We start from the raw sequence: 15449 nt of genomic DNA, 5'->3' as shown, positions 1-15449 counted from the left end.
GTGGGTGCACCTGTCTTTTCTGCAAGCCAAACTACACACCTTCAAGCTAATCCAGATCATGAAAGTACTTCACTGGTATCACCAGCAATAAATAACATCATCTACCATGATGTATGACTCTGCCATTGTTCCAAACCTGTACTGTACCTGTACCTGTAGCTGTTTTGGTAAGGCTGCAGGCGGTCCCAAGAAGGAGCAGGCTCTGGGAAGTGGCTGGGTGCTGGGGTGAGCCCTGCAACAAAACTCACACACTTCTCCTCTGGAGGTTGCTTGAGGCTGTCCTTCACAGAAGTACTTGCAGAGCACAACCACATGACGAGCAGGTTGCCTTAGGAGCATAGCAGTAGTGCCATGCAATATATTTTCAGGTTGCATTTCTGCCACCTGCAATTGAGACCCTTGGAAAACACAGTGTCATCTTGACATTGTTTGATAATGAGGCTCATTACTGCATCTCTATGACTTTTTAAATGCTTACATAATACATAGATAAATTGACCAGACACAGCAGGATCCACGTAACCTTTGTTACAAATTCTAGAGGCAACATGTTAAGAACTGTGAACTTCATGTAACTATGTTTTTCTCAGGCTTCTTTTTTATTTTGTCACTCTCCTCTGTTTGTTTCCTGGTTCTGGCTGGGAGGAAATGTCAAAATAGTGCAAAAGACATTATTTGTGCAGCGTTTCTGAGCCAAATGGAAGGAGGAAGCACCTGAACAGTCATGAGTTCTTATTCTTGTGAGCTTAGCAGTGCATGCTTGAGAGGTCCCAGTAATTAATGCAATGCATTTGCAGGGATGGGAGTTGTGTCCATTCTGATACTTGTATATCTTTAGTTGTAACAATCGTGATTACTTAATTTTTTTTTGCTTTCATTATTTGAATTTTTGAAGTTGTGTCCTCTCTAGAATCAAAAAGTCAATAAATGAGCAAATTTGTGTTTACAGACAAAATACCACTAAATGTAAGTACAAAGCAAGGAGTGTTCTGAAGGAAGAATGGGGTTTAGGTTGTAGTTAAGGCTTCCTGTTAGTAAATACATCTCTGGGACTAGAGGATATCTTTGTGTAGTAGTGTTTATACTGTACCAGATGAAACATTTAAAAGTTAGATGTTAATAAAGCAGCCCCCAGTAGTTAATGGACATTCTGGCCCTGGCCACAATAGTAGCTGCCATAGCTGCCACAGAGACTGTACTGTTTCCTTGCCTGTTCTCTATCTCAATTTGGCAGTTTAAAAAAGTGTTGTACAATAAATACTCCTGGGACTTCTACACAATTGCTGAAAAACCTAAACTGCATTTAGTTTGTTTATAAAAAGTCCTGGGGCCCTGCTCTGCAGAGCAAAGGTCATGGAAACACATGTCTATGGCTTCACAAATGCTCTATACGCCTTGAATGGAGAAGTTTATTTGATTTAATCAGCATCTACAGGGATCCTGTAATTGCATAATAAGTAATTTATTATGGAAGTAAAAGTATTTTTTTAACTGTAGCCTATGTAGCATGGGTTTGTAGCTTTAGACTAATCCACGTAGTAAAAAGAGCTTTGCAAAACAGTCAGGCTGAAGTAATGGTGTTCTGTGATGAGTGTGTACTTGCATGGCTATTTAATCATCAGAAAGTGTTAAAACAACAGGCACATTATCACCATGTTGGATGTAAAATTTGTTCACTGTTTGCTTGCCTTCAGCAATTTGAACTGCTCAATGTGCGAAACTGGATTGGGCCGTCCCAGATAATCCAGCTGGTGGGCTGTGAATCCAAAGTTTGTCTTTTTGACATACCCTGGAACATGGCCTTTCAGCTACTTCAGGAAAGGAACATGGTCTTTCAGCTACTTGACTTCACCTTGGATACTGGATTACAAACAGATATGTTTGTATACAAAAAAATATCAAACCTGTAGTTGTTTAGTTGTCATAGTGTTTTCACTGAAATAATCATCAACTGGGTCATGAATGACACCACTGGGAAGTAGACAGAATAAGGTATCATCCTTAAAAACACTTGCAGATAGGGAAGAGAGAGATACGGAAACTAACCCACCTCTTCCAGGATGCGTGCTGGTGCAAAGCCCTGGTCTCTGAAACCGTGCAATCCTTGCACAGCCATGTCATTGATAGTTCAGGATGTGCTGAAAATTGCAAAGGCATATGCACGTGTTCTGGAAAAATTTCTGGGACTGTAGAGTATGGTTCTGTTGATGATCAGGTTTTCCCATTCACTAACTTGTCTTAAACTGAGGAGAGTAGTTGAGGAACCTCAACTCCAAACAGACTTTTGTAGTTTTAGAAGGAAAACCTGGGAAATCACTTTGGTGTTTGCTGAGGTTCAGAGTGCTGATGTTTTCTTTCCAACAGCCAGTGACCTCAGTAACACCAGAAGTAGGTTGTTCTGCATTTCCCATGAGCATTTGTGAGGTCCTAACTTTTATGTAGAACTTGGAATTCATATTTTCATATATAAATAAAAGTGAAAATACAAGGAAAGTTAACTTCTTTATCAACATTGCAAGCTTTTTGCTATGCATGAAGTGTGTAAGCCTCAGTCCATGGAAATTTTGGACTATCATCTCCTTCTCAGCTTTATCTTGGTCCAGTAAAATATCCTATTCCCTAGTGCTTCTCCCTGGGAGTGCTGTGTCATATGTGTCAGTACTAGATTATTAATACTGAACTCTTAAGACAAAATGTAGCCTAAAAGTCCTTCAAATCAATGAAGCAAGAGTGATTAGCCTGGTCAAGTTAAAAAATTATGGTTCTAGTTATCATGATAGGAAAATCCAAACACCCATTTTGAGGAGATAAAGGTGTGAAATTGGGCATTTGGCACCTGATGTGAGGGAGGCAGGTAGGGGGAAGAGACAGAAAAGGATATCAAGTCCCACCTTTCATGGGATTGTTTTTATGTGGTTTTCTTACTTCTGTGTCCTCATTTTTATTTTGTTGTTTGAAGGTATTGTTTATTTTCCTCCAATTTACACTTAAAATATTCATCTTGTTCATTTTCCCCTCAAGAACCTTTTCTGCTTCTGAATGGATAGCATTTTATTGTTTACTTTTGTGACTCTGCAGACTTATATTTCCTGTTCCTACATATGTATGTAAGTGCCATCTCAGCAATTTAGAGAGAACTGCCGTTTAGCTAAAGCTGTAATAAATGTGTGACTCTTGTCTTCACGTTCAACATAGATTCGTGGTATTCACAGAGGTATGAGTCCTGACAGTTTCCCATGGAATAATATTTATTTTGAAATTATTCCTACACATTTTCTGTAAATGATTCAACATTTTAATGCATATTTTCTTCAGAAAATTGAAAACATTAGTTGAAGAAATAAGGATCTCCTTCACATAGACCCATGTATAGTAGGTGTGCCATTTTTCATAACCTTTAATTGTCCAGCAGTCTCACTCATTCTCTTTTGTTTGGGATATGAACACTATTGAAGTTTTTGCTGTTCACTGGTCATACAAAGCACAAAGCACAGAGCACTACAGCCATTCCAGGAGGAGCAGGATTGTGCCCAACAGCACTAGAGGAGGGGTAGATTCATCTAGCAATTACAGCACAAGCAGAAACGATCGTAACTTTTGCCCTTGGTATGGCTTTCTCATGGAAACAGCTGTGGCAGAAGAGCCTAATGTGTCATTCAGGCTGCTGTCAGCATCGTTTCTGAATATTTAAGCAGCTCCTGTTTAGGTAGGAGATCGGATGTGAGCAGCAGTGATGAACAGACAGAATACCTTTTTGTGCTGCATGGCTCAAAATGTGATGAGTGCATGTTTGGGCTGCCATCTCCTTTCCATTATTTTGCTGAGAGCTGTATAAGTGAACAATAACGAAGGTGACAATAACGAAGCAATTGAAGTGCTAGTATACGCCATTTATAATGGGTATAGCTAGTGAAATAGCCAAATATGTCCAAGAGGAAGGCAGATTTCCCAGATCAGCCCTGCTGTATTTAATACGTATTTCATTGTCTGTAAAACAGGTACTCTTGAGAATAAGCAGGCTTTTTCTGGGCATTCACAACAGTGTTAATGCTCCGAAGTAACAGGAGAAAGTCGGCACCAAGCTTAGAGGTGAAATGAAGGAGTCCACAGGGAATTTTGTTCCTTTGGGAATCCACATAACGAAATGGTACTGAAGAATCTGGTTAAGTAGACTGAGAGTTCAGCCGTCCCTAATGCAATCTTATCTATTGGTGTGGAATTTTTTTGCTGCCAAAGGTCACCAATAAATATAAAACTGCTATTCTGATAAAAAAATACCAATACTCTCTCTTTCTTACTTTCACACACAGAGATACTGCTTGGCCAGAACTGGTGTTAGCTAATACAAGTTCAGATTAGTGCCAAAGAAGCTATGCTGTATTACACTAAGTGAGAACCTGGCTCAAAACTATAACTTTTTTTTTTAAAAAAAAAAAAACCACACATGCCCCTATGTGTCTGTGAATGACTAATTTTTCCATAAATTGTATCTTTGGGTGGGCCTCTTGCTAATCCTGCAGATTCTCACCATGGGCTGATGATTTAGTCTGCATCACTCAATAGCTGTGTATGTCTTCTGGTCTCCAAGATACGATGGAGACTTGCTGGTGAAGGCCACTGCCAAATCCTAACAAACTGCTCAAGTACGAGGGGCCTTTACATGTTTCCTTCTTTTCCTTTTTCCGCTGTGTAGTTCTCAGCCACTGGTCTCATTTTCAATGCTAAATTGTTGCAGATCATCCAAGCTTTCACTACTTCTCTCTTGCTCACTTTTTCTCCATTTCTTATTCTCTTCCTGAGCCTCTGCTTAGTGTGTTTTTTCTCTCCTAAACTGCCCTTCATTCACCAGTGAGCTATCTGTCTATTTATTTCACCCCTTGTTACCCTGTCTCAGATCACTCCTACCTGCCGCATTCTAGGTTCGGTATTTAAAGTCCAAGAAAGGGTTCATGGGGAAGGGTTTTGAGATTTGTTGAGGAGTATCAACGGGAAGGCACTTGTGTTTAGTGGCTGGAGATTATACTTGAAGCCACTGAGCCAAAGAGGAGTTTAACAGGTAGTAGAAAGATGGAAAGAAAGCTGAACAAACCAAACCAAATTTCATGTAAAAATGAACAAGCAACCTGTCAATGCACACGTAGGACTGCAGTCTTTCTAAGAGACAATGCTTAACATCGTTTTCTACTAGTGACAGATCTGAAGCAGGAGCCATCAATGTACAACTCTAGCTTTAGTACATCTTTCTTAACTCTCTTGTTACCTGCACGTAGTCAAAGACTAGAAGACTTCATTGTTGAATAAGATACGCGTGGTTTTTAATGTCAAATTGCTTTGTGTCCCTGTCTCTCTTTTGCATTCTTGTTCTCTTTCCCCCCTTCTCCTTCAGGCTGTAAGAGAAAAGTTAGAGCCAGATGATGCTTTGATATATGAAGAGGATCTGGATGATGAAGACTGTGGTGAAGCAGAATTTGAGGAAACCATGAAATTAAAACTGCTGCGTAGAATCGCCTCCCTAGCATCCAAACTGAGGGAGTTTATTGGCAACATGATAATCACCACTGGAAAAGTTGTTGTTACAATTTTACTTGGTTCAGCAGGTTGGTGCATTTGAAAAATTTCCTTCAGAGCTCATTAGATCATGCATTTAACAAATGACTTATCAGCGCTTTGGCACCTGTGGGAATAATGGAAATTTTTAAAGGAAAAGGAATTGCTACTGATTTTATTTAAATTAACTTTTTGGCAGGCATTGGGATATGCTGAGTGGCTTAATTTTTTTGTACTAATACTGTGTGGCCCTTTCATTCTATTTACAACTTTCACAGTTGCTGTTACAACCAAATAGTTGCATGTTGTAAGTGACTATATATTATATATATAAAAAAAAAACAACAATGTGAATTCATAGATTTGGTTCTATTGCTTCCAACTGCAAAAAGTATCTGTATTCACATAGCCTTAAAACAAACAAACAAAAAAAAAAAAACCAAAGACAACCAAAACCCCAGGAAAGATTTAATAGGTTGACCATGTAGGGTATAAAAAGAGGGATAAGCGGATTTACGTTGTGTTTTGAAGTGGTTGAAAAAAATAGAGGTCTTGCTATGATATAGCCAACCTTTTTATAAGACATTTGATTTAGTACCACGTAAGCAGCTACAGCTAGAATGGAAGTGTACAAAATCACTGTAGGTTGTAAGTAATGAATGCAAAATTGGATCATGCAATTGTAAATTAGCATTTATCTGCCTACACACGTTTGAATGGAGTCTTTAGATATAAAGTGTAAGTACCAAGTGTGTAGTTAACACACGAGTATACTAGTATATGAAGGTAATACAATAGTATAAAAAATATTTCATATTGAATTACAAAAGCTGATCAGGTGTGGCCCCTTTAGTAAGGCATATCTTTCAGTAAGGTAAGATTAGCTGACAGCCTTACATGTAGCCAAATGCAAAATAATAAATCCAAAAAGGGGTGGCAAATATGTTATGTGGATCACCATGGGCCTGATGTCAGGGAAGAGTGATGCATTAAAACAAATAAAATAATAATAAAAAAAAAGCCTGAAGCCATTCAGAAGTTGCATGGGTAGGCATCACCGTGTGTGAGGATGAAGCAGAAGGATCATGCAGCAGTGGCAGGGGACAGTTTCTTCTGAGTGGTGATGACCAGCCTGTCTGCAGAACTCCAGCCTACATGGAGAGCCAGGAGGTATTTGGAAGAGAGTTACAAAAAAAGGACTTGAGGTCTGGAAAGCCTGTGTTCCAGAAAGAGACTTTGAGCTTAATTAGTTAAATACTTCCTTCCTCACTGTGCCAAGAAAAAAAACAAAAACATAAAAAGATGAATGGTGATTTGACTGCAGCCTTGAAGTACTGACAAAGGTACAAAATGCCTCCATTTTTTTAACGGACATCTAATCTAGTATAATTTATAATATGAGCCAATAGTTAAGTGGTAAACCAAGGCAATTTCAGGCCAGAAATAAATTTTGAATTTTTCACAGCCAGAGTAATTTCCCATGATATAATAAACTTACTAATGGGTAGAGTGGATTCTCCTTCTCCTAAAGTGTTTAAATAAAGACAAAGTATCTCTCTGAAAGAAGAAATAAAATAGTTACGGGCTTGAGGCAGAAATTGCTGGGGGAAGTTTTATAGCCCCCATCATGAAGGCAGTTGGAACAGATGATCCCTGTGGTCCTGGCATCCTTTTAAATCTGTGGGCCTACAGAAACACCAGCAAGTTATATGCTGGAGCAGAGACAGAGTACCCTAGGCTAAAGACTTGGTCTCAAGCACAGTATGAAAGATCTGATGGTGAAGCTCAGGCGAAATGACTGTGGGTAAAAGTCCTTACAGTGCCTGAATTCAGTCCAACTGGGGACTGACCCCCAGAGCGCTGCCCCTAAAAAGCACAGCAAGGCAGCACCAGGCAGGATGCAAGGTCCTCCTGCCAGGGTGGGTGGCCCAGCTGCAGGGCCAGTGGGCATACCGGAGGCAGGGGGCCACCAGGAGCCTGCAGGTCTGTCCTGAGGAAAGTGGCTCCTAGACATGCACTAGTAAAACACTTAAAAATAAATTGAGGCTAGTGTTCCTGTTGGCTTCGGTACTGTTACTTTGGAGACTCCACTGAACTTCTGTGCTGGATGTAAGCTCTCGTATGTCATTTTCTCATGGTTGCCACTCTTAGACATGTATGTCATACCTGCTTCCTCACTTATTTTTGTAGAATACCTGCAGAGCATCGAGTCTCCTTCACCAGTTAGATGTTTTCATAAGTGAAACACTCTGCTGCATGTGCAAGAGCAAAAACTTTATACATATGTGAGACAGCAGGGTCTTTGTCATATGTAAATTACAAGTTTCTAAGAGTTAAACTTTTTTTAAAAAATAAAACATTTACTGAACATTCTCTAGATTTTATCTAGATCTCTTGTTTTCAACATATGCATCATGGGCTTTTTTGGTTTTAATAACTCAGGATATCTCACGGTTTATATGAGAGGGCTTTTCACTGTTCATCCATCATGCCATTTTAGCATCTTGCACTGAAAATTCATTTTGAAGTCTAATACACCAGTGCTTTCAGGCACTATTGGCTGGCCCTGCAGCCATGTTTCTATGGCTTGTGAAACGTCTTTACAAAGAGAAGATTTCATCTCAGAGGAAGGTCTGGAGAGTGGTTGTGTACTAAGTGCTAAGGTATGGCATAAGTGAACGAAAATAAGATCCTTCTCTTATAGTCTCAGAACTAATAGCAGTATTAAGAGCTAATTGTAATAATTAGCATAAACAGTAATTCGTTTAAATTGTTTAATGCACTTCTTTTCAGACAATGTTTAACAAATGCTGATATTTCCCATACTTTTCCAACCCTCCATGTTTTTATTTTACAGGTATGATGGTGCCATCTTTGACCTCAGCTGTTTATTTCTTTGTATTTCTGGGGCTATGCACATGGTGGTCCTGTTGCCAAGCATTTGATCCGCTGATATTCAGCTGTCTGTGTGTGTTAATGGCTATATTCAGTGCGGGGCACTTGATTGGACTTTATCTGTACCAGCTACAGTTCTTTCAGGAGGTTGTTCCACCAAAAGATTTCTATGCCAGGTGAGGGAAATTCCTTTCCTTTTTAACTGTGGGCACATGTTGCCGTGCTCCATTATCACATGTTGATGCAAATGATCTTCCACATAATGCTTTGGTAAATGTTATGCATAACTTTGTGTTCAGTCTTGGAAGAGTTGAAGCATTTCAGGCTGAATGGTTTTGAAAGATAGCATGGTGGCAGTCCTGCCTGGGCGGTTGTATGCAGAGAGCTGGGGCAGGTTAGAAATGGGAATGGGATTTTGGTTTTAGTCATCCTCAGGTGTGAGTGCGAATGATTTGGCTGAGACAGGAGATGAAGGAAGTAGGTGGCAACATCGATGCAAAGGCAGTGTACACATGCACATTTTTTGGTAGAGGAAAAGAAGCGCTCTGAGGTCTGTTGTCATAGTGTCTTAACTGGGGCAAAAGGCATGTGTGGTGCCTCAGTGCAGCGACTGAGGGCTGCTGTGGTACTGCACGTGCTGTGCATAATATTAGATTGTTAATATAAAAATTATCTCTGGTCGTGCAGAACATGCTGGTCTTACGTTCATACCAACAGCTACCTCACTTAAGTCAAAAAGCAGCATTTCTGGTTACTGCTGCAGTAAATATTGATGGGATGTGATTTCACTGACCCTTTATTTTTTTACATACTCTAATCTAAAATAAGATGAAGTCATAGTTGTATTTTACTCATTACTGCTTTTTTCCTGCTGGATTGCGATTGCAAATAGTTTCTTACGGTATGTGTTTTTAGTGCTGTAGTAATCCTTACATTAAAGTAAATGTAAATTTTATTTCTAGTAAGCCTATTGTTCCTTTTAAGTATTCTAAGTTGAAGGTGAAAGGGTGTTAGATGTACTGTGGAGAATCAATCAATGATTTATAATTCAATGCATCATTAAAAGCAGTAAAAATGAGCTGCCTAGCTACAGAAGGTGTTACTTTAGCACTTTTTTTGACATTTTATTTAGCACAGGTTAACAGGCGTGTGTTTTGTGATGTTGGAATTGCTGATTTGAGGGGGGCTGGTCGGGAGGGCATAAACATTACCTGAAAACCGGACAAGATCGGCTTCGTTTAGGTTCTTCTGCGCCACCTAGAGGTCAGTGTGGGAGAACGGGGGACTTCTAGTACCAACTAGGTAAAAACGCACACGACTTCCCTAAAACCTTTATATTGCTTTCTCCTTGTATTAAGAAAGAAAACATGGGTTCCAAATTCTCAGCTATTTGGCTATAAGGATATAATCTCAAAATTTTTTATCCCCAGACAGCAATAACATTTTCTGAAGGAGAGGAAGTGTGTGTTTCATACCACTTTGCTAGAATACACGAGACTCTTTTCATACGCAACATTTGTAAAAGTCCCTTTTTTTCTTTTTAATGTTTTCCTAGTAATTTTAAATTACTTTAATTTTATGTACTTTATTTTTCAGTTAATTTAGTCTGAAGCTTACTTTCTGCATTTAGCTATTTTTTTGTAAATTCCACATTTTATGATAAAATTTCATTCAATACAAATATGCCACTTAGGCACTAATTTTTTGAAATTAAAAAAATCTACTTGCAAGTAAGTTGCCTCTGCTTCACTGTAGAAGGAAAAAGCACCTTCAGAGCTTGGAGTACAAAAAGTCCCAGTGTTGGACTTTGGAGTATGTACTGACTTTTTTGTAAGCAGAAAAATGATGCTGTCTTCTTGCAGACTTTGTCTTGAACAGGTACTGTTGGGTACTTTGCCTTTTACACATGATATCATGTGGGGGACTGATGTTCTAAATTACATAGGCAGTTAGGTTTGAAAATACAAAACACCAATGACAACTCAAGGGAAGCTGGAGTAAATGTATCTTCCTTGTTTCTTTAATTGCAGTTCTTTCTGCTGTGGATTTACTTTGATCTACTTTCAGGGAGATGTGTTTGAAGAGCATCAAGACAGGTGCTATCAGTGCTTGGAAGTGCAAATCTGAGTGTGAGGAAAAGCCACTAATACGATTTTTAATGATTGGAGTCAGATTGGCATATAAGCAGTGGCTAGAGGAGGAAAATGAGAAATGCATGTAATGGAATGGTGCAGAGAAATTATTTTTGCATTTTTCATCCTAGAAGAAATTTGATAACTTGCTATTTTATATACCATCTTGGATTGAAGCAGAGCTAAATATGCAGAATTCCCATTAATACTAGTGGGTGGCTTGCATGGGTAAATTATATGCTGAGAAAAAAAAATCAGATTCTCCAAATTCTTCTCTGCTATTCTCACCCAGAATATACCGTTTGATGTTTTGCAAGAGGAGAACAGCAGATCGTTCTCATACTTACTGAGTTGAATGAAATCTCCTTACTTAGTTGCACTAAACTCTGTATAAAAAAACACAGCAGGTATTTGCATGTCTTCGCTTTAGCGCTGTTACAAACTGACCTTTATCCACATATGAAGGGGAGCTGAAACACACAGAAAAAAGGGCTTTTATTTCTCTGTACTTTTGAGGGCTTGATCCCCAGGTTAAGCTCTTATAAAATGCAAGGGCAGATGTGAAAACTACTCCTGTTAGGCTGCTGGTGGATATTATTTTTCTTTGCATGGTGTGAGACTGGTGTTTTAGAAAGCTGCTAATGTTGGTATTTCTGGGTTTGAGTTCTCAAGTTGACAAGAAATACACAAGTTGTTTCTGATCAATAAAAAATGCGTTGTCTCTGGATAGTAATGCATTCAGCTTGCCACTGTATCGATTGATTTCAGACTAAATGAAGTTAAACTATATCCAGACAAGCTGGAATGTTCTCAACAGTATCTTTCAGCTAAGATCTGCATCATCCATGTGCTGCTCCTTACTTTTAAGAATGCTTCAACTCAAAATTTGGCACTTGTGATTTTAAGAAGTGAGGAACGCTTGTCCCCAGAAGGAAGCAGTTTTCTTGCAAGGGATAGTCCGAAACCTGGTGAATTTACATTACATGAAACCTTATGGGATTTTGCAAGCAAAGTACTTCCCCCCAGAATAGGATACTGTGGTAACATAGCCTTGTGTATTCGCCATAGTACTTATTAGCAAACATGAGGTATTTATCTTCTACAAAGTTTCAGATCTGGTGTGGCGATCTGGTTCTGCGATGTGCAGATAGAAGTGGCTTAAACACAAATACACACTGAAATGTCATCCCGTGCACGCTAGGATCTGCAGATTTAAAAATGTGTAGGGTACTGAAAAGTCTTAAGTATAGCTGATGTGGCAGGGGCAGGAACACTAGCAGCAGAGCCTGCATGAAGGTGCCTCTGCCACTAACAGCTTTTCTTCTCTAGACCAGCCCACAGTGGAGAAGGGAGCAGCAGTTGTTCAAGGCAGTTAACTAGTTGCATAAATTAACACTGGATAATTACGAACTGATATCTATGAAATAAAATGTTCACACTCATTTATAACTTCATTTAATAGGTATTTTCTGTGCTGGCTTGCTGCCACATTGCAGAACTGATGATTTACAGAGATGGGAAAACAAAAGCAAGAAGTATCCATTTAAAGCAAAATTTGGAAAATATATTTCTGCCATAAAATTCTTTTCACCTGAGTTAATAAAAAAAAGTCAATGAGCTAAAATTACTTTAGAAATTATGTACACAGTGTCGCAGCCTGAAAAAATATGCAATAATGTGTTCACCATTTTTCAGATTGCTGACTCCTTTCTTCCTGATGTTGTTTATTTTGGCAAAAGGATGTAATTGGGGCAATGATAAGGCCATGCCAACATGAAAAATAGGATCAGTGCAGTGGTATGAAGTTTATTTTGAGTCAGTAAAGTTACTACTGTCCAAAACCGTGCTTATAAACGTATTTGTTTAAAAATCCAGTAGTCCGATCTAAATTAAAATCTATATCCTTTCAGAGAGTTTTAGGTCTATCTTGTATTGCTTGTAGTTGTCAGGGAAGTAGTGTTCAAAGTAGCTTAAATATAAATGGTTTAATCTATGGGAAGGCATCACCCTAATAAAGTGAGGCAAACCTAGGAGTCCAGGGAATGTCATCCGCTTCACAGTGGTACGTTATTTCACATGTTTAAGTGAATGGGAATTTGGAATTACACAGCTGATTGCTTTGTTGCAATCTCCTCAGTGGGGAAGTCTAATCTAAGGTTGTCTTTTCAACAGGAAATTTTTCATCTAAAGATGCCTCTAAATCTCTTTAAGCAGGACTTTTTAAATAGGTTTTCCAATGATGAGGAATAAGCTTGCTTAAATGACTGTTTTCATTTTGGAGGGAGTGTTATATTGATATTTGCTACAGATGGTAGAATCAGAATATCCAGTTCATTTTCGGATTTTTCTGAGATTACAGTCCAAAATTCTCCATTTGGCTTCCCTGAAAGCTTTGATCTAGATTAAAAATTTGTAGCCCAAATTCTCTGTTTATACAGGTAATAAATGCTTAAGCACAGTCTTAAAAATATTCCTGGAGTTGTCAGATAAGGGTAGGACATCCAGCTATAATTTTTTATTATTTTTTTAAAATTAGAGGCTAAGTGTGCTAATAAAATCTCAGCAGAAGAGCCGACATTGCCACAACAGCAAGACATAGCTGACCGATTACCTTGTTGGCGGTGTCTTGCGTCTCTGCAGGGCAAGACACTGACCTTGTGCTGCTTTTGTAGCTCCACGGGAGCCAGGAGCTGGGCAACATGTTTCACCTGAGCTGCAGCCACTGCGGGTCCTTGCTGCAGACCATCTGGCACCTGTCTCAAGGTGCCAGATATACTTACTTATATACTTATCTTAATCCCATATAAATTTCTGAGGTTTTTGGAGTCACCTTGTAACCAGGTCATAAGCCAGCATTCTACAAGACGGGCTGTCTGAAGTTCATTTGTGTATCCCACATGGAGCTGCCCTTTGGCTGCAACAGCTTTCGTGCCTTCTGCCATATCTTTTTAGCCACTTACTGCTGTGGTACTCCAGCACCAACTGACAGGGCAGAGACCTCTGGGTACATATACTGCCCTTCTTCATTTCAATCATCCTTTATCAGCAAAAGCATACTTCGTAGTTGCAGAGCATGCTCCAAACCGTACTGGACTAGCCACCTAATTTGTCATGATGACCAGATTAGAGCCAAAATTTCTTTCCTGCAGAGGAAGAGAAATTAACTAATTGACTTTATTCTTACGGAAGTTACAGCTGAGTTTCATATTAGCAGCAAGATGTACCACATCTTAGGAGACTTAATTCTACTTAGAAGACTTTAGACTATGTGCTTTCTTAGAACTTAATCTTCAGCTTCATTATCTATTAAAAATTATTTTGCAAAGGAAGTGAATGATTCTGTTAACAGCTTAGAAATGCAAGTTCAGACTCCCATTGACAAAAGACAGTAATCATCTTTGCTGTTATGGTAATCTCCTTCTAAACTATGGGGTAGCCCAGGGCAGGTGGGCTCATCTGGGCTTCCTTTCCCATGAATGGTTGCATGAGATGATCTTTTGAGGACACTTCCAACCTGGGCTGTTTTTTCTGTGATTCTAAGTCTTCTCTTGAATTGTGTTATTCTGCAAACGATGTTTTGTCCCAGGATTTTGTGCACCCCACAAAGTGAGTTTCTCAATATTATGCTAGGAGGTGTTTCCATACTAGGCAGTAAACAGTTCATTTGCTATCAGCTGAACAAATCATCAGAGTCTTTATTTTTTTATTAACTACCTAATAATGTATATCTGGTGTCCAAAAATATTCACAACTATAGCTGTGGCTGGTGAGTGGACAGTTATCAGAATTCATGACAGCATGGCAGAAGAGTTGAAAATGTAGGTGAACCAAGGAGTACTGGAAGGTTCATAGAAATCTTCTAACCTTCTCCATTCCATTTGTTTCTCCTTCCTTAGAGGAAGGTCTACATGTTCTTAACAAGCCTTGCATATTCTTTAGTTCCCTTTTAGCGTCTTACTTCACTGGAACAAGCTAGTGTGGTTTGTATCAGAAACTGCTGAAGATGACTGAGAAAGAAAGAGTTCTGTCTAGTGAATCCCACTCAGAATTTCATTACACATTTAACCTTTTCCAAGACTGAAAAAGGTTAGTACATTTTTTTACTGGTTAGATTTTCACACTTTTGATGATTCTGATAGCACTGTCTGGAATATTCAAATGTGATAGGAGAACCAGTGGTGGAATTACCAACGAGCTGTAGCGATAAGGCTTTGGAAATGTTTAAAAACTACTCACTGTTGTGAGATTTCCAGCTTAGTATCTGCCACACGGGCATTCAGAGATTCATCCAAAGTGAATTCACCTCTTTCAGTGCTCACTCGGATAGATTCCTTGGAGATTCACTCATCAGTGGACATGTAACAAATGTCGGTGCTGTGCTTACTTTATAGCAGAGTTGTACTCAACTTTGATTTACAATGATTAGCTCAGGTTTTAGTGGAAGTCCAGTGGTGGCAACAGGAAAGTCACTGTAAACTTACCCAGCTTTACTAGGGAGAATTTGCAGCCCTTTCTGGTCTTTCGGTGGCTATCAATACCTATCTCTTTTTGCTGCATACTGCAGTTCTTCAAAATCAGCCAGTTCTTGTTTGTGGCAGGATTACAGCAAGTTTGAAACTCTGAAAAAAAAGCAACAGATTAGCTAGTAAGTAAACTGCAGCAATTCCTCTGGCAGAGCAGCCCTTCCCAGCCTCCCTGGCAGTCTGTGTGGTGGTGGCTCTCCATCCCCACAGTAGAGCTGTCAGCATTCACTGTAACTGCCGCCCTGCACAAAGTGCCAAATTTAGTCTTGGCAGAAGCAGGTACAACTTTATTTACGTTACTGGCATTGCACCACAGGTGATTTACATCCCTCTATCTTCCCATGGACTTGAA

General features: G+C 39.2%; 1 protein-coding gene across 14 annotated transcripts in view; it reads left to right on the top strand.

Moving 5' to 3' along the window:
- PIEZO2 (piezo type mechanosensitive ion channel component 2) overlaps positions 1-15449 on the top strand; it is a 315127-nt gene that overhangs the window by 181952 nt on the left and 117726 nt on the right. For all 14 annotated transcript variants that reach the window (XM_056332062.1, XM_056332065.1, XM_056332072.1 and 11 more), the window contains exons 6-7: positions 5387-5597; positions 8405-8618. In XM_056332062.1, the coding sequence (XP_056188037.1) occupies positions 5387-5597; positions 8405-8618 (425 nt within the window). The remainder of the gene's footprint in view (positions 1-5386; positions 5598-8404; positions 8619-15449) is intronic.

This window comes from Falco biarmicus, chromosome 3 (assembly GCF_023638135.1).
Source record: "Falco biarmicus isolate bFalBia1 chromosome 3, bFalBia1.pri, whole genome shotgun sequence".
NCBI lineage: Eukaryota > Metazoa > Chordata > Aves > Falconiformes > Falconidae > Falco > Falco biarmicus.
Note: the sequence above shows the minus strand (reverse complement) of the source record. Positions and strands in the feature narration are given on the sequence as shown.